General features: G+C 49.1%; 2 protein-coding genes across 4 annotated transcripts; one reads left to right on the forward strand and one right to left on the reverse strand.

The window, feature by feature from the left end:
* Positions 1-108: 108 nt before the first annotated feature.
* CEP41 (centrosomal protein 41) lies at positions 109-10804 on the reverse strand. Of its 3 annotated transcripts, none has more exons than XM_085081598.1 (12): positions 10718-10804; positions 10315-10378; positions 9393-9440; positions 6138-6199; positions 5529-5598; positions 4905-5031; positions 3995-4152; positions 3688-3755; positions 2954-3068; positions 2010-2225; positions 1653-1805; positions 109-127 (listed from the first exon to the last, which is right to left on the reverse strand). In XM_085081598.1, the coding sequence occupies exons 1-11, from the start codon at positions 10748-10750 to the stop codon at positions 1657-1659; spliced, it is 1110 nt and encodes a 369-aa protein (XP_084937724.1). In that variant the 5' UTR covers positions 10751-10804; the 3' UTR covers positions 109-127; positions 1653-1656. The 3 variants fall into 3 exon arrangements, with proteins under 3 accessions (XP_084937724.1, XP_084937715.1, XP_084937705.1); XM_085081589.1 differs by lacking the exon at positions 109-127 and adding an exon at positions 152-399; XM_085081579.1 differs by lacking the exon at positions 109-127 and having other exon boundaries at positions 1154-1805.
* Positions 10805-10944: 140 nt separating this feature from the next.
* MEST (mesoderm specific transcript) lies at positions 10945-17423 on the forward strand. Its single transcript, XM_085081696.1, has 12 exons — positions 10945-11065; positions 12108-12262; positions 12727-12806; positions 13230-13307; positions 13694-13830; positions 14078-14136; positions 14360-14400; positions 14546-14616; positions 15275-15376; positions 16051-16127; positions 16523-16586; positions 16951-17423. The coding sequence occupies exons 2-12, from the start codon at positions 12109-12111 to the stop codon at positions 17066-17068; spliced, it is 981 nt and encodes a 326-aa protein (XP_084937822.1). The 5' UTR covers positions 10945-11065; position 12108; the 3' UTR covers positions 17069-17423.
* The last annotated feature ends 50 nt before the right edge of the window (positions 17424-17473 follow it).

Consider the following 17473-nt stretch of genomic DNA (forward strand, 5'->3'; position numbering starts at 1 on the left):
CAAGGTCCCTTCCAACCCAAACCTTTGTGCCTGGATGATCTCTCCTCACCTGCTGCAATCCCTAGGCAAAGGGAAGATGAGCCCCTGCCCATTTCCAGCTTTTCCAGGCTCTCCACAGCTCTCAAAGCTGAAAATAAACCACTCAGTCAGATGCCATAATTTACATTTTATTAAATTAAAAACCTCTCAGCCTCCGCGGAGTTTCGCTCTGCTCCCAACACCACCAAGAGTCCAAATCCACACAAATCCATCAAGACAGTGGGAAAGTACATTCAGTCCTTCCTTTGATTCCTTGGATTTGGAGGATCTCAAACAACTCAGGCCAGTTTTGTCCTTGTTTCACCAGGAGGTTTTCATGCAGCACGGAGCAGCCAGGAATTCTGGATCTGTCTCCCACAGCTGGATAGGAAAATCAGGATTCTAGCCAATGCATGACACTTCCAAGAGCTCATGGAGCTGGAAAATCGACTCCCAAAGCAGCAGGACCTTGTCAGACTGAAACTGCCAGTCCTGCAATCAGCATTGTCAGATTTAACACTCAGAGACACAATAAATGATAAACGTGCTCAGGGATGTTGAGTCTGAAGCTGCCAAACTGGAAATTATGTGCCATTTCTCCCACTTCTTGTCCTTTCACCAGAATTATCCCAAAATCACCAGGGAATTTTGGGATGTGTTGAAGATTGTCTGCTTCAAAAAGGGGAGAAAACCACCAAATATCCAAAAATACACACAGATCCCACAAGACCATGACAACCAAAGCTGGACCAGGCTCAGCAATGCCAGGTGGGAAAACTGGAGAGCAGGATCCTCCAAAAACACCTCCAAAATCTCCCACAGGCAGCTCAGGAAAATCAGGATTCCCAGGTTATCCAGAAGCACCAAGGTGAGGAAAATTGTGCAACTCATTTTCCAGGAAACCTTCACCCTATGCAGTTCCAGATTCCAGGTCTCTGTTGGGTTTTAGGGACCCCAATGAGGCAGCAGCAGCAAATTTTCCCTCAGACATCCTAAACCTTAAAGAAGCTCCCAAAAAAACCTCTGGCAAAGGAGTCACTGGGAATAAATTTCCAGTTCTCCTCCAGCTCAGGTTGGAAAAGACACAACTATTCACAAAGTGTCCACGAGCAAACACGACTGTCACAGCACCAACTGGGCAATTCCAAAAGCATCTTTATTACAAATACTTCTGTTCATTATAATAATTTATTTAAAAAACAAAACAAAACACCATAAAACCCTTTCAGGATCTTGTCTCCCTTTTGGCAAGTTGCTGAATGTCTTTATCTCAGCTAAAACCACCAAAGATTGTGCTCACAGATGATTTCTGGCCTGTTCACCCTCACAGCTCTGGGCACAGCCCAGGAATGTTATGGACACAAATTCCTTCAGCCGGACTAAAAGCTTTGTGCAACAGTTTCTACTGGGCTTCACCAGACTTTACTACCAGTTTGCTCCCTCCCCTACAAAACCAGTTCTATCAGCTCTGTCCTGCCCTGCACCTTGAGTGATGCCATTCCTGCCTCTAGGAAACATCATTCCAGCTGCCCAGCCTTACCCGAGCTGCCAATCCTCACCACGGCTGCTTTTCCCTGCCGATTCCTAAAACCACAAAGGGGCTGCACCGCTCAGGATTCCCAAAACCTGCACACTCCTTTATTTCCACGGCCTGTTCTGGATGTTGGTCCTGTTGTGGGAGCGGCTGCTGAGGGATCCTGTGTTGCTGGCAGGGCTGGGGAGGCTTGGGTTGCTCCTCACTGATGACAGCTTGGAACTGTGGCTTGAAAAACCCCGGGTGAGGCGGCCTGTGGGAAAAATAAAACAACCCCAAATCAGGAATTGGTTGTTTTGAGGTTGTGCTCCATCCCTGGAATGTCCAAGGCCAGGTTGGATGGGCTTGGAGCAGCTTGGGATGGTGGAAGGTAGAACTGGATGTGGTTTAAGGTTCCTTCCCACCCAAACCATCCCATAATTCCATGATGAGGTTGCAGCACGCTCTGGAATCTTACTGGCAGCGTCTGAAGTAATGTGCTCCTCAGCCAGGTAATGCTTTAACTTCTGGAGATCATCTGCAGAATATCTCCATTTGTTCTCTGCACGGGTTGGTGGTGCTCTGGGAGTTGTTTTCCTGCGGGTGGATCCTGGTGGAGCTGCCACCTGGCAGGACAGGGGGAGTGTGCCTGTGATCAACCCCTCTGGGATCTTCTGGGCAAGGACCTTGAGGCCTGCACGGACACAGATCCTGTTAGCCCAGCTGGGATGGGTCAGGGGGAAATCACAAGGGATTGAGGGGGGTGAAGGTCCAGAAAGGTTGGGTGGAGAAAAGTGGGCAGCAGGGAAGGAGGGAATTCTGCCCCTCTGCCCCACTCAGGTGAGATCCCCCAGGGAGTCCAGCTCTGCATCCAACATCAGAAGGATGTGGAGCTGCTGGAGAGTCCAGAGAAGGCTCTGGGAGCTGCTGGAGGGTCCAGCTGCAGGGCTGGAGGCCCTCTGGAGCCAGGCTGGGAGAGCTGGGAATGTTGCCCTGGAGAAGGGAAGGATGCAGGGAGAGCTCAGAGCTCCTGCCAGGGCCTGAAGGAGCTCCAGGAGAGCTGCAGAGGGACTGGGGACAAGGCATGGAGGGACAGGACACAGGGAATGGCTTCCCACTGCCAGAGGGCAGGGATGGATGGGATCTTGGGAAGGAATTCCTGGCTGGGATGGAATTCCCAGAGCAGCTGTGGCTGCCCCTGGATCCCTGGGATGGCCAAGGCCAGGTTGGACAGGGCTTGGAGCAAACTGGGATAGGGAAGGTGTCTCTCCCTGCCCACAGGGCTGAAATTGGATGATCCTTCACTTTCCTTCCAACCCAAACCATCCTTTGATTCCACAATCCACGTCCTTCCCATTTCCAGCTCCCACAAGTTGCTCTCCCCTCTCCTTTTCCCCAAGGAGCTCTCCCAGCCTCACCTACCCCCGGATAACATGAAGAGGTTCTCAAAGCCCCTCTCACACATGGTGGTGGCTGCTTGGCTCGCCAGGCGCTCGTCGTTGTCATACACGATGATGATTTTTCCATGGGCGTTTTTCTGCCAGGGGGAATTGTTAAGGAGTCACTGCTGAATTTAAGAGGATATGGATACATTTTAGGAAGAAGGAGAGACAAATAAATGGGACTGGGGAGGGAAAGACTCCATACTTGGCTTGCAGGAATGTTTTCCCTGTGGAATTCTCAGTGGCTGAGGCTTGGCAGACGCTGGAAGGACACAGCTTTATTCCCAGCATTGCTTGAAGATTGGGAACAGCAACAGAACCTTTGTTTACAACCTCCCCTCACAGTCAACAACCTGGGAATGATCAGCCTAATCCCACCTAATAATCCTCTTTCTGTCCTCAATCCCCATCAAGGTGCTGACAGGAAGCCAAAGGATTTGATGGATGTATCCCTGCAGCAGCCCAGCAACAACAGCAGAGCAGTGCCCAAGTCTGGCTTTGCCTTCCAGCAGCCAAAATCCCCAAAAATGCCAAATTCAGGGCAGCTCCCACTGGAGTTGAAAGGGGCCTTGAGGAGACACAATCCAGCATCTGATGGAGGCTGCATCAGGTAATTCCCACCTTCCTTGAGATCCCTAATTTTGCCTGGCTAAGCTCCAGTTGATTTTGGAGCCCCCATCAACATCTCCCCATTTTTTTCCATGTAAAGGATACATATTCCAGAATATTGTTGGTATATGGATTCATGGTTCTAGACAACGTTGCAATAGGGTAGGAATAAGCTGCAGAAGAGAAAAAAAAAAGGGAAAAATCAGTGGCTGAACACCAACAGACTTGAAAAGCCACAGAATAAGGGATTAACATCAACTCAGGCCCCTTATCCCTTTCCAGGAAGGAGGGATGTGCTGGATAACCACCAAGAACACCCTGCACCCCAGGATATCCCACTTGGAGGACAAAATCCCGCTGGGATGTGCCCCAGAGCTGAAATCCAAGGGCAGCTGGAGCTGTGGCTGCTCACCTCCAACGATGTGGCACTGCTCATAGGCGTCCCTGTCCCTCACGTCCAGCAGCAGGAAGGGACAGTCAGGATAAGGTTTCTCCTGAGCCACAGTGTCCTCTTTCTTTGGAGCATCCTTGTCCTTGTCCATGTCCAGCTCCCCAACCCCACTGATCACACTGGAAAGGGAACAGGAGGTTCAGGTGGGAGATCTCAGAGTGCTTGAGTTTCTCTTTGCCAGCTGCAAGAAGAGCTGGGACAAAGCTTCCTGTGACTGGATCATCCTGGGATCTCTGGCCTTGACCAGTGAGTTTGGAATTATTCTCAATTCCAGAATGGTTTGGGTTGGAAGGGGCATTAAGGGTCTCATTCTAACCCCCTGCCATGGCAGGGACAGTTCCACTATCCTAGTTTGCTCCAAGCCCTGTCCAGCCTGGCCTTGGCCATCCCAGGGATCCAGGGGCAGCCACAGCTTCTCTGGGAATTCCATCCCAGCCAGGAATTCCTTCCCAAGATCCCATCCATCCCTGCCCTCTGGCACTGGGAAGCCATTCCCTGTGTCCTGACACTCCATATCCATGTAAAAAGCTCATCACCAGGAAGGCACATAACTGAGTCGAGCAGAGCACTGCGTTATCCCCAAAATTCTTCCAAAAATGTAGCAATTTTTGCCAATTTTTTGGCCATTTTGCCAAAAAATTCCCCAAAAATGTGGAGACCTGGATGAAATCCCACAAACACATCTCCTTGGGATTCCATCATAAGGTGACAGCAGTGTTGGATTCCAGCCTCCACCTAAACTCATTCCGAGAGGAAAACCTGCCAATCCCCTCCCTCTCCCAATGAGAAATACAGCATGAAGCCACTTGTTAGCAATTTAAAATCATCATCTGCTGAGACAGGGAGCAAACTGTGTGTCATTGTGAGGCACCTCTGCAGTGTTGAACGTTGGGATTCCCCAGCTCCTGCGTTGTTTAGGAACAGCACTGGGCTGGGTGTCCCCTCAGGGCTTCCCTTCCCATTTGTCCCTGCTGCATCTTCACCTGCAGCCTCAGCATCTGGGGAGAGAACAGGGAGAGAGGAGTTAAAGAGCTGCAGGAGGTAAACAAGCAGGGTTTAAGGGCAGTTCCTATTCTTGGGAAGAAAGTGTGACAGCTTTATCTTCATCCTCTTAATGAGCAGTGCTGACCCAGAGCCTCCTATGAAATATAATAAAGAGCTAAATAATTTTTTAGGGCTCGAGATCTCATTTGAAGAAGTCAATAAAACAGAATTTTTGATGCGGATTATGTTGACAAATCTGCCACCATGAGGTTTTTCCTACTTCCAAACCCTCCTGTTTTAGGAGTGTTTCATTTCTGATTCTATTCTATTCTATTCTATTCTATTCTATTCTATTCTATTCTATTCCCAGCATGGAATTGCTGCAAGCCACGAGGTAAAGTTTTATTTTTCCTCCTGATGAAGCCTTGCTGCACTGCCAGCTGTGCCCCACATCACCCTCTGGCAGTGATCCCCAGCTCTTCCCCTTTATTCCTGCCATCAGTTCTGTTACCTTGCAGCTTGTGGAGCTCCTCGTCTGTCACCTCCAAGGTTTCATTGGACAGAGAGGCCACCTGGATAACCTGCAGGACACAAAAGCAAGGAGATTTGGGTCCCCACATCCTCATGGCAGGGAAACACAGCAGGGATCAAAACCAGCCAAGGGTTGCTTTTAAAAATCCAGGGAAAAAACCCCCCAAATCTGCAGAATCCCAATCAACATCTCCGAGTTTAACCTTCCCTTTCCTTTTCTCCTTAGAAGAAAATTTGTTTTTTTCTAGTTTTAAGCCGTTTTCTTGAAGCAGCACCCTTCATCTCTCTTTATTTCCTGATCATTTTTAAGATTTTACTATCACAATTCCTGCTTTTTAAATAAAATAATGCACAGAAAGCCTTAAAGTCCCAACCTGCCCACCTCCTCCAGTTAAACCTGTGGTCAGTGGGAGCTTCAGGCTGTGACTCCTTGACACAAAACTCAGATTTAGGTGCTGTTTTACACAGCCCTTTCCTTTTGCAAAAGGCTCGAAAATCCTTTCAAGTTAATGGACAAAGGAATTTTTATTCTGAGATAAAAATGCTGCTTCTAAAAGATGTTGGAGGCCAGAAAGGGATCTATACTTACCAGCTGGGCAAAAGTTGTCACCTTCAGCCTTTTAAACAGCTCATCCTTTTTATATCTGTAATCTTTAAAAACAAAACACAAAGAGGACAAGGTAAATTTTCAGTTAATTCCCAGTTTTTTTAGACAACAGGTCATGGCTTAATCCCAGCTTTTCTCAGAGACTCTTCTGCAGCCAGGCTGGATTTCAGGGCTGAAGGATCAGAGCAGCAAAGCTGAAGACTTTTTGAAATGCCACTTTTATAAAGAGAATTTTTAATTAATACCACTTATGAAGAGAGGTTTTAATTAACAGCAGTTATAAAGGGAAATCTTGACCAGATATGATAAAGTGGAAGAGGCAGATTTAGTTGCTTTCAGACTCAAGCAGGAGTTTGTGTTTTCCATGGTGCTGAAGGAAGGAAGAAGTTCAGGAATTCCCTCTTTTCCTGCTGTTCTCTGGAGCCCACTGGGGTCACAAGGCTCCTTAAACCAAAAGATTCATTTAGCTGAGTTTTTAATTTGTGTAAATTACAGCAGAATCAGAGCATGGGGCATTGCATCTTTGCAGATACCAAGCTAAACACGCAGGTTTCATCTTAACAACTAAAAAAATCCCCAATCTTTATGTTTTATCTGACAACTAAATTCTGATTTCCACCATTTGCTGACACAGATCTCTCAAGGAACAGATAACTGACACAAGAAACTGGACTAATTGAGTCTTAATGGATAATTAACCCAAGAAACTGGACTAATTGAATGTTAATCCTGAAGACCCAGCTTAGGGAGCAGGAAAACCGAGCAGGTCTGTCCGAAGGGCTGGCAGAGATCCAGAGCAGAGCTTCTCAGACCCAAGGGAATGATGACAAGGTGGGATTCTGATCCCATCCAGATCCTGGAAAGAAACCTCCCGGTGTGAAACAAAAGGAGGAGAGAGAGAAGGCAGGATGGGTATCAGTAGGAACATCTTGATATGGAATAACCTCACCTGGGAAGCAATGGGAGCTTTGTCCTTTGGGAAGTGCAGGGCTGGGGAAGGAGCTGATTCCTCTCTCCAGCTGGTCAGCTCCCAGGGATAACAATGGAGCACACGATCTTTAGCAAATCCACTCAGGTAAACAATTCTAAATCCTCTAAAAACCATCTGCTGAATGCTCCATTAGTTTAGGGGAGATGAGGCAGAAGGGGGAAGGGATCCCACACACATTCCTGCAGCCACCACACCAAAAATTCCTGCAGGATTTGCTTATGGAAGCTCTCAAGCTGAGTTGTGTTTCGAGAAGGAGACACAGGAATGCTGGAGGCTGAGATCTCTTCCCAACACGTTCAGAGTTCCCAAATTCAACATCCTAAACCATTTAGATGAGGCTGCAAAACGAGCATCTCTTTGCTACTCACAACTTGTCCGAGGAAAAAGGAGCCTAAATATCCAAACCATGGAGCTGAAGCACAGGAGGTGCAGAAATTGAAATGCAGGATGTCAATGCACTGGGAAATGACCCTCGTGGTTCTTGCAAAACCACCCAGTTTCAAACCTCAAGTTGAGGTTGCTAAATCCTCTTTTTACTAAAAAAAAAAAACCAGCAAAAATTATCTCCTGCAATGATTTCCCACTTCATCTGCTCAAGGATTAAAATGGCCAAAAAAGAGCCTTTCTGTCATGCCAAATAAACTTCATTTGGAAAGACAAAGAAAAGCAGAAAGTGGGAAATGCTGGATGTATAAAACCAGCGGCGAGGCAGAACCGCTGTGACACAACGCAGCTCCTGGATGGTTCCTTCCCACCTCAAATCCCAAAATTGATCCCAAAAAAAGCCTCTTTGCCCTAGATCTTGCCTTTGCCACCCAAAACGCCTTCCCAGAGAGCTCAGGGTGCTACCAGAGAGCTCAGAAGTGCTGCTTCCACCTCCAAAAGCAACCCGACGTACCCGGCTGGGTCCTGGCAGATCCGTTGGAGTTTTCTGCCATGGTTTTGCTTGGAATGATTGTGTTTTCCAGGATGGGCTCCTCGGGGGCTTTGGAGAGGAGGGCAGCAACCCCAGAGAGAAGGATGTGTGTCCTCCAGCCAATCCTCCAAAGGATGAATGGTGGTGACTGCAGCTCTCTCTTCAATTTTTGATGGCGTGGATTTAAATCTCTCACGTTACATAAGGGACAGAGAGTTGCCTGTGCTGGGGATTTAAAGCCGTGTCCAAACGGTGTCATCTATCCCTGAGAAACCAAGGGGGAGAAGTTCCTACCCTCCCTGGGAACACAAGGTGTCCATTCAGGCTGAGGAGAATGAGAAAAGTTCCTCCCTCCAGAAGCAGGAGGGAACAAAAGCACTGCATGGAATAGATCTGTGGTGGAGATTGGAAACCCAGCCGGGCCACAGAACAAGATTTTCAGCAGCAATAAAAAGCCAGGCAGTGTCCAGCATTGAAATCTCAGTCAACAGAGAAGTTTGGAAAGCCAAGGTCATTTATCTTTGGATTTTTTTTTTTCCCCCACCCAAAGACCTGCAGTGTTTGGGAGAAAAAAAAAGAACCAAACCCAACAAACAAACCACAAACAAAGGGCCATTTTGCACAAATAAATTCCCGTGAGCTTCCCTCACAAGGGGGGCACAGAAAGTGGGGCTGAGAACTAAAACTGAACATTTCAAATCCTAATTAATCCTCATTAATGGAGGTTTCAGTTCACTTCAGTTGGGTTTTTTTTTGCCTTGACAAATGCAGCTTTCAGGTTGAAGAGTTTTCCTGGCTCCTTATGTGAGAATAATCTGGAAATAAAGTTGTGAATCACCAGTTTTACTGGGAAAAATCATATTTGAAAAGCCTGATTTTGGTGGGGGAAATAGAGAAATAAAAATAGTTTAGGCCTTCATTAGCCTGAACAACCCAAAGTCTTCAAAATATCAGCATTTAGTGCTGGTAAATCAATAGAAACACAAGGAATTAGCTTGATTTTCTCCTGTCTTGGAGTATTTTTATAGAAATGTAAATTATACAAAATAAAAGAGCTCAAATTGTGACCTAAAAGTGAAATAAAGTCTTAGAAGCAAAGCCTGAACCTTCCCAGGTGAGTCTGCTCTGGATTTCTCAGTCCAGAGAACTTCCTGCCTGCTTTCAATCCAATAACAAAAACTGCACAAAGAAGGATCTGGAAGATTCCCTGACCAGCCTGCTTGGATTTTAAAGTTAAATCTGTGGAGATTTCCAAGGAAAACCTCCTGGGATTCATCCCCTGCCCTTTGAGTTTTGAACCAACCCATTTTTAACCCAGCCAGCTACTCACTTCTTTTGATCTCTTCCAGCTTCTCCATGTATTTTGACAAACTGTGTCCTGCAACAACAACAAAAAATCAGTTGCTCATAATTATTAATTTATCAAGGGTTTTCTTCAGGCACATTAAGGCTTAAATTTTGATTGTGTTGAAGGAAGCAGCAGTTTGTTTTAGATCCTCTTTCATCATGACAATAAAAGCTACAGAAATGCCACAGTTTTTCTCTTTTCTCCCAAGGAAGGTGAAGCTAACCAGAAAAATTCAAGGATTTTCTGTCCCTTCCCCAGCATTTTGGTGAGGATACCACAGGCTGGTGTTAACTGGATAAAATTCAGCTGCTTTAACAACAAAAAAACCCCACAAAGACACCCCCCAAATAATTATTTTGGCTCACACCCTTGACATGATACAAGAAAAGTCCATGGACAGGAATTCCAAGACCAGGAATTTCTATGGGAACCAACACAACAGAGCCTGACCCAGTTTAAACCGATTTAAACCCCTAATTTTTCTTTAAAAAAAGAAGGGTAGAAAAAAAAAATAAGCGAGTTTTAACCCAAGAAAGGCTTTAAACATGTGGTTATCTACACACACAGCATTTCATCTCAATTTTCAGGGGGATGCACAGTGGTGCATGAAGATAAATACACAAAAAATATACATAAATACATATAAATGACACAAATATACAAAAATACACGTAAATCTGTAGAGCTGGGGCTGGTTTAAACGTCAGATTTGTAAGAAAATGGTAAAACTGGTAATTTTTAAGAGCTCCAAACCTTCCAGTGAGACAACGAGATAACCACAATGAGAATTCTGCAGTGCGTGAGGTAAATTAGCTCCGGACGGAGGTAATTAAGGGATTAATTATACTTTTCTATTGTTCTACACTCTTTTTTGGTGTTTTTAGCCCTCAACAATTTCACTTACCGGTATCCAGACGAGTTTTTATATGCTCATATTTGGGATTGGAGGGGATGCGCCGCGTTAAAAGCTGTTCCGAAATGGAAAAGATAAGAAGCCAAAATTAAAAAAAAAAAAAAATTAAAAAAGGGGAAAAAATGAACAGAAAATGCGATTTGAAGGTTTAAGAGATAGAAAAAGGAGCGGGGAATTCCTGAATGCCCATCTCGGTATAAAACCCGCTGATTTAAAGGATTTCAATTGAATTTTTCCTCCTCAAAGGAGAGTTTCTCCTGTTTTCCGAGCTCCGTTTTCCCTCCGCGCGGAGCACGCCCGGCTCCGAGGGCTGCAGGACCCTTCCCCCCGCGATCCCCCGTGTTCCCCCTCGCCGCTCGGCAGGTGCCAAGGAAGGCGAGGCCCCTGAGGGCACCTGAGGGTCGCCGAACCCGCCGCGAACCGACATCGCTCCTCAGCGCCGCTCCGCCCGTCCCTCACGCGCCGCCGCGTTCCCGCCTCCCGCCCGCCCCGCAACTACGCGCGCCGCCATTGGCCGCCCGCCGCGGCCGCAGCCAATGGGAGGCCGGGCGGGGGAGGAGCGCGCGCGTCGCCCGGCAACGGGAGGGACGCGGCGGGAGGGGAGGGAGGGGAAGGGAAGCGGCGGGGAAGGGGAGAGGGGGAGCTGCGCATGCGCGGGGCGGTGGCTCCGCCTCCCGGTCTCGCCCCGCCCCGCCGGCAGAGCGCGATGGCGGCGCGCGCCCGCGGCAGAGCCTGAGCGCAGGTGAGGGAGGCGCGCGCGCGCCCGCGGACACGCCCCGCCCCGCCGGGAGCGCGCGCGGAGGAGGCTCCGCCCCTTTGCCCCGCCGGGAGCGCGCGCAGGGAGGGGGCGTGGCCTGAGGGGAGGGGGTGGGGGTCAAGGGGTGGGGTTTGGCGTTGTGGGCGGGGCTGGAATGGGCGTTGTTTGTGTGGGTGTGGTCGTGGGCGGGGCTTTGGTGGGTGTGGTGCCTCCCTTTGACTGCCATTGACTCTGTGAGCCACGGTGGGATCACGCCCCCTCCTGACCCCCGATCACCCCATGAGCCCCCAATGACCCCATGGCCTCCCTCAGGCCCCCCAATGACCCCATGGCTTCCCTTAGGCCCCCCATTGGGGTCATGACCCCCCCCTGATCTCCCCCGAGTTCATAACCCCCCTTCAGACCCCCTAAGGGTCCCTGCACCCCCTCAGCCCCTCAATGATCCCATGTGCCCCCTCAAACCCCAGCTGGACCCACATCCCCCCTCAAACCCCAAACGGAACCACACTCCCCTCTCAAACCCAAAGGGGCCCCACATTTTGCTCTCCAACCCCAAAGAGAACTCTTGTCCCCCCTCAAACCCCAAACGGATCCACAATCCCCCTCAGCCCCCAAATGAGACTGACATCCCCTCTCTGACCCCAAACCTTTGCTGGACCCGCCGTCTTGGGAACACGCAGGTTACGGGGTGGTGGGAGTTTTGGGGACATGGAGGTGGGTTTTTGGGGACATGGGGAGCTCTAGGGGAATGTGGGAGTTTATGGAGGTGGGTCCTGGGGACATGGGGAGTTCTAGGGGAATGTGGGAGTTTTGGGGACACGGAGGTGGGTTTTGGGGACATGGGGAGTTCTAGAGGAATATGGGAGTTTATGGAGGTGGGTTTTGGGGACATGGAGGTGGGTTTTGGGGACATGGGGAGCTCTAGGGGAATGTGGGAGTTTTGGGGACATGGGGGTGGGTTCTGGGGACATGGGGAGCTCTGGGGGAATGCAGGAACTGTGGAGTGAATCCCAGCTGTGTCCCGCAGGATGAAGGAGTGGTGGGTGCAGGTGGGGCTGCTGGCTTTGCCCCTCCTCGCCGTCTACCTGCACATCCCACCCCCCCAGCTCTCCCCGGCTCTCCGCTCCTGGAAATCCTCCGGAAGCTTCTTCACCTACAAGGACCTGAACATCTTCTACAGAGGTGATGATGGAGCTCTGGGATGGGATCATCCCTTGGTGGCCGTGGGGACATTCCCAGAGTGATGACAGTTCCCTCCCAAATGGCTCGGAGGAGCCACTGCCTGCATCCAGCAGGGAGGGATCAGAACATTTTAACTGGGAGAAAGTTGGTTCTTGTACCTTGGAGGGAAGAGCCTCTGATGGATCCCAGCAAGGAAAAGACACTGGAAACCCTTTTTGCAGCAACACAGAAGCAGCTGCAATTAATTCGGGCTAATTAAATCCCTGGATTGATCATGGAGCCAGCGAGTTTCCAAAGGGAACTGCTGGGAAGCTGCAGTGGGAATCAAACCCCTCCTTGCTTTTGGGCAGCAGGGGGAGAGGTGCCCCATGGGTGGGTGGATTCCCAGTGGGATGAGCAGCAAAGAAGGGAGGAATTTTGGGAAAAGCTGTCCCTGAGCTGTATGGATTTGGTTCCCCCCGCAGATTCCAGCGGTGCTGTCGGCAGCTCTGACATCGTGGTGCTCCTGCACGGCTTCCCAACGTCCAGCTATGACTGGAGCAAGGTGAGGGGCTGGAATCTGACAGCAAATCCCAGGATTTTTATCTCCTGCGGATGAGCAAACAGCACAGGGGTGTTTGCCATGCTGTGGAGGAGAATTCCCCAGGTTTTTCCTGATGACACCACCATGCTCCAGGATATCACCCTGTTCCTCTCCCAGCATGGGATCCAAGCTCTTTTCACATCACCCTTTCCCACAGTCCAGCTCAAAGTGTGTGGGAAACATCCAAAACGATTCCTTGGCTTTTTTGGGGGATGGTCTTGCTGTTTATTGGGAAATTTTGACCTCCTGCTGTTTTCTTGGAGCTGGAATGTTCTCCTGGGATGGTGGAAGGGATCATGTCCATCCACGACTGCTCATCACCACAGATATTTCCTTTCTCAGTTCCCACTGGATGCTTTTTAAATGCATTTCTCCTCTCCCCAGATCTGGGAAGGGCTGACCCAGCGCTTTCACCGGGTGATTGCTCTGGATTTCCTAGGATTTGGATTCAGTGACAAGCCTGTGAGTACCCTGGGATGAGGATTTTCACGGTTGCTTTCAGCCCAGCACTCTGGAAAATTGTTTTTTGCCATCCAGTTTCTCCTCCCATTTACCTCTGGAAAAAGGATAAGTGGTTAATAAGGGTGGAAAGGATGGGGAAGGTTTGTGGTGGAGCTTCAGCTGGGTTTGATGGGATTCCAAGGTGCACCTTGACCCCTTTGGAGCAGGGACAATGCTCCCATGGCCTTGTGGACATCCCAGGACATCCCAACTGCTGAATCCAGGCTCACAAGCTGCCGCTTTCCCTCTTCCCTATTTCCATCTCCCTCCCTTGGGGTGTTTATTTGGGAATTGGGGGGCTCCTGGTGGGTCAGGCTCTCAGTGGGGTCCCTTTCCCACTTTTGCAGAGGCCCCATGGGTACTCCATCTTCGAGCAGGCCACCATCGTGGAGGGGCTGCTGCGGCACCTCGGCCTTCGGCACCAGAGGATCAACCTGCTGTCCCACGATTATGGGGACACCGTCGCCCAGGAGCTGCTGCACAGGTCCCTGCCACCCCTCCTGCCCTTTCCCGTGTCCACAGAGATGATTTCCAGCAGATAAGTGGAAGGATGTGGAAAAGAATCCTCTTTTTCCTTGTGCCTGAGGTGTCTTGGGGCACATCTGAGATCCCAACTGTCCAGTTCCCAAAGGAAAGGGAGATGATCTAACATGATGGGAGCTCCTGGGTGGTCATTTCTCAGAGCCTGGAGAGGTTGGGTTGTGTTTCAGCTTCTTCTCTGCTGTCCCCAGGTATGAGCACAATAAAACTGGAAGCATCTTGATCAACAGCCTCTGTTTATCCAATGGAGGTAAGGTTTGGGATGGGGATCCATGGGATGGGGTGACCTTCCCGTCTCCATCACCCAAATCCCAAAGATTGCAATCAGGGTGCTGTAATTAATCAGGACAATCAATCCTGGGGCTCTCTGGGCCACTTTCATGGCATGATGAAGTGGGAAAAACTGGGAGATGTGGAACAAAACCAACAAAACACTTCCAGCATTACAATTCTGTTCTTTGATGTCCTTGCAGGGATTTTTCCCGAAACGCACTACCCCCGCTTCAGCCAGAAGGTGAGCTTCTCCCCTCCCTAGTCATTCTGAACCCCAATATCCCAAATAAACACCACTGAGACCCCACAAACACCTCAAGGGTTGGGAAAAGCCCTCCATGGAGGCAGGATTTATCCATGTGTCTCCTTTTTCCCTCCTTCCCAAGCTCCTCAAGGATTGGGGTTTGCTCTCCCCCATCATCCTGCGGCTGATGAACTTCTTTTTCTTCTCTGGAGGGTGAGTTGGGTTTTGGTGCTGCTGAGCACAATCCATGAGGAGGTGAGCCAAGTGGGAAAGGGGAAATGTAGGAATTAGAAGGAATTCTTGGCTGGGAGGGTGGGGAGGCTCTGGTAGAAGTTGCCTAGAGAAGCTGTGGCTGCCCCTGGATCCCTGGAAGTGTCCAAGGCCAGGTTGGAGCAACCTGGAATAGTGGAAGCTGTCCCTGCTCATGACAGAGGTTGACATTTGGATGATCCTTAAATTCCCTTCCTACCCAACCCATTCCATGATTCCATAAATCAGTGTGGCAGGGGAGCAGATCCTATCTCCTGTCCCTGTAGAGATAGGATTGACCTCCTGGACCATTCCCTCTCCACTTCAGCTTAATAATAAACCAGCTTTTCCCTGGACACTGAAATCCTCCTCTCCCACAGCTGCTGGAATTACCCAGTTCAGATGCAACAAAACCTTCTGCACAATCAGATTTATATATTTTTAGCAGTGCTAAAACACCTTTTTTCCCAAAAAAAACCCTTTAGGCCATCCAACACTTATCCCCACTTATTTGTTTTGCCATGGAAATTGGAAGTGCTGGAATTTTTTGCCCCCGAGTAGCTTTGGAGTAGTTCCCTGACACAGCTGCTGCCAGGTGTCTCCAAATTCCCCTTTTTTCCAGGCTTGGGGCAGTTTTTGGTCCCTACACCCAGCCCTCCCAGGCAGAATACTGGGATATGTGGACAGCAGTGCGGAATAACGACGGGAATCTCGTTATGGACAGGTATGTTGGAATTAATTACTGCAGGAGCTTAATTTCACACTTGCTCTGAGGTTCCCAGAGCTCAGCCAGAGGTTCTCCAGAATTCCCAGCTGCTTTTTTGGAATCTGGGATCAACATTGCATCCCAAGAAAGACTTGGGGGTGATGTCAGGGCAGGGAAATGAAGGCTGGAGTTGGGTCTGAGCCTGCACACGACTGGAGATGTAAAACCTGGGGATTTTTAATTTGGAAGTCAAGGGCTTGGAGTTGGAGGGTTTTGGGAATGACTGGAGCTAAATCTGTGGCAGGTATTTGAGCAATCTCCCAGCATTGTCCCAGGAGTGATTTGCCTCTGGATTTGAACCTTCTGGGAACTCCCTGAAGTCCCAGTCCCAAATCTCCAGCTTGGGAGTTTTGGAAGGACCTGTTTTTTCCAGTTGGTGGCTTTTAGAAGGATGTTGGGCTAGTGGTTATGGATTCAGTTCCTTGTCTCCCCTTCTCCCTCTGGGAGAACAGAGTCACTGAGCTCAGGGATGATGATGATGATGAAGATGAGGATGTGGTGCTGATATCCCATGGGAGATGCAGATTCCATCTGGGTCTCATTGCAGAGATGTCCATGGCCCTGGGAGCAAATTCCAGGCTGGGCAGCACCTCCAGGCAGTGTCCACTGCATAACAACCAATTTTTCTTCAGTATTTTGCAGTACATAAACCAGAGGAAGAAGCACAGGGAACGCTGGGTTGGGGCTTTGATGTCTACCTCAGTCCCACGTGAGTAGAAATCCATTCCCTTTGCTGGTTGGGATTGTTGGGAATTGCTCTTCTCATTTCCACTCAGCCCCTCGTTATCCTGAGCTCAAATCTAGTTTTTCAGCAGAGGGAATTCCCTGGTTCATGGTTGGTTTTCCAAGTGCTGCTCTGGGGAAATTGGGTTTTTCAAACCCAAAAAGTTGCACTCAAGGAAAAGTTTGGAGGCTGAACTTGACCCCAGGGCAGACCAGCAAGAGCCAATTTGGAGCTGAATTGTTCAGTGCTCCAGTGAAAGCTTCCCAAGCTCTGTGTGAGGAGAAAACACATCTGCAGGGCTCCTTGGCATTAATTTAGGGATGTCCTAATTAATGAATCCATTAACTGATGGATATAAAAGCTCTGTGCTTCCCTTGCAGTGCATCTCATCTATGGCCCCCTGGACCCTGTGAATCCACACCCAGAGTTTCTCCAGCTTTACAAGTAAGATGAAAGTGAGAATGTGCAAATGCAGCTTCATTCCAATAGCCTGGCTATTCCTTCTGTTAAATTCTCGGTTTTTAATTCCCACTGTAACCTGCACAGCCAGGTGATCCAGTCAGAGCAGTTGGGAAATTACTTCTGCATTTTAGAATTAAAAAATCAGGATTCCTGATTAAAAATCAGGATTTTCAATCAATCCAATGATACATTTTAAAACCACAGAGGGAAGATTTGTTCCCTGAGGAAGTCTCCAAACTAACCTGAAGGAAAGCCAGCACTTGGAAGTGGTCAGATATAGCTGCTCCAGGGTTTTTTATCCCAAATCCACGTTCTGGGCACAATCCTTGCTCTGTTTTCCCACCAGGAAGGTGCTTCCCACATCCACGGTGTCTGTGCTGGATGATCACATCAGCCACTATCCCCAGCTGGAGGATCCCACGGGATTCCTGAATGCATATCTGAACTTCATCAACTCCTTCTGAGCTGCTGCAGCTCAGCTCTCACTCTCTGCTCACCAGTCAGGCTTTGGGGGGAGGAAAAAATTCTGATTTTATCTCCCACATCCACCACTTGGTGCTCACATGCTCACCTGGGCTGCCAAACAGAGTTAAATCCTTGGAGCACTGGAAAAATGAGGAAAAAGTAGGATGCTGACAGCTCCTTCAGCCCTGCACTCCTCTTCTGGCCCAGCCTAACTCTGGATTTAGAGAGGCAGGGGTTTAAATCAGCATTAAATCAGTGTTTCTTCCTTCCTTCCTCACTCTGACTGGGGAAGAAACATCAGTTCATCAGCAGGGAGAAGCAGAAATTCCCTCACAAGGTCCCTCCTCCCCTTCCCAGTTTAAGCCCAGGAAAAGGCTGCCCTGGGGTTTGGTATTACCTGACAT

The sequence above is a fragment of the Lichenostomus cassidix genome, chromosome 1Aa (genome assembly GCF_008360975.1).
Source record: "Lichenostomus cassidix isolate B80296 chromosome 1Aa, HeHo_3.0, whole genome shotgun sequence".
NCBI classification, from domain to species: Eukaryota; Metazoa; Chordata; class Aves; order Passeriformes; family Meliphagidae; genus Lichenostomus; species Lichenostomus cassidix.

Bases quoted from the DNA above. Each gene is read 5' to 3' on its own strand.
- CEP41 (XM_085081598.1), bottom strand. From the start codon at position 10,750: ATGTCGGTTCGCGGCGGGTTCGGCGACCCTCAG. The intron at 9,441-10,314 runs GTAAGTGAAATT...TTGTTGTTGCAG, and splicing joins AAAAACTCGTCTGGATACCG to GACACAGTTTGTCAAAATAC. The intron at 6,200-9,392 runs GTGAGTAGCTGG...TTGTTTTTAAAG, and splicing joins GCTGGAAGAGATCAAAAGAA to ATTACAGATATAAAAAGGAT.
- MEST (XM_085081696.1), top strand. From the start codon at position 12,109: ATGAAGGAGTGGTGGGTGCAGGTGGGGCTGCTGGCTTTGCCCCTCCTC. The intron at 13,308-13,693 runs GTGAGTACCCTG...CCACTTTTGCAG, and splicing joins TTGGATTCAGTGACAAGCCT to AGGCCCCATGGGTACTCCAT. The intron at 16,587-16,950 runs GTAAGATGAAAG...TTTTCCCACCAG, and splicing joins GAGTTTCTCCAGCTTTACAA to GAAGGTGCTTCCCACATCCA.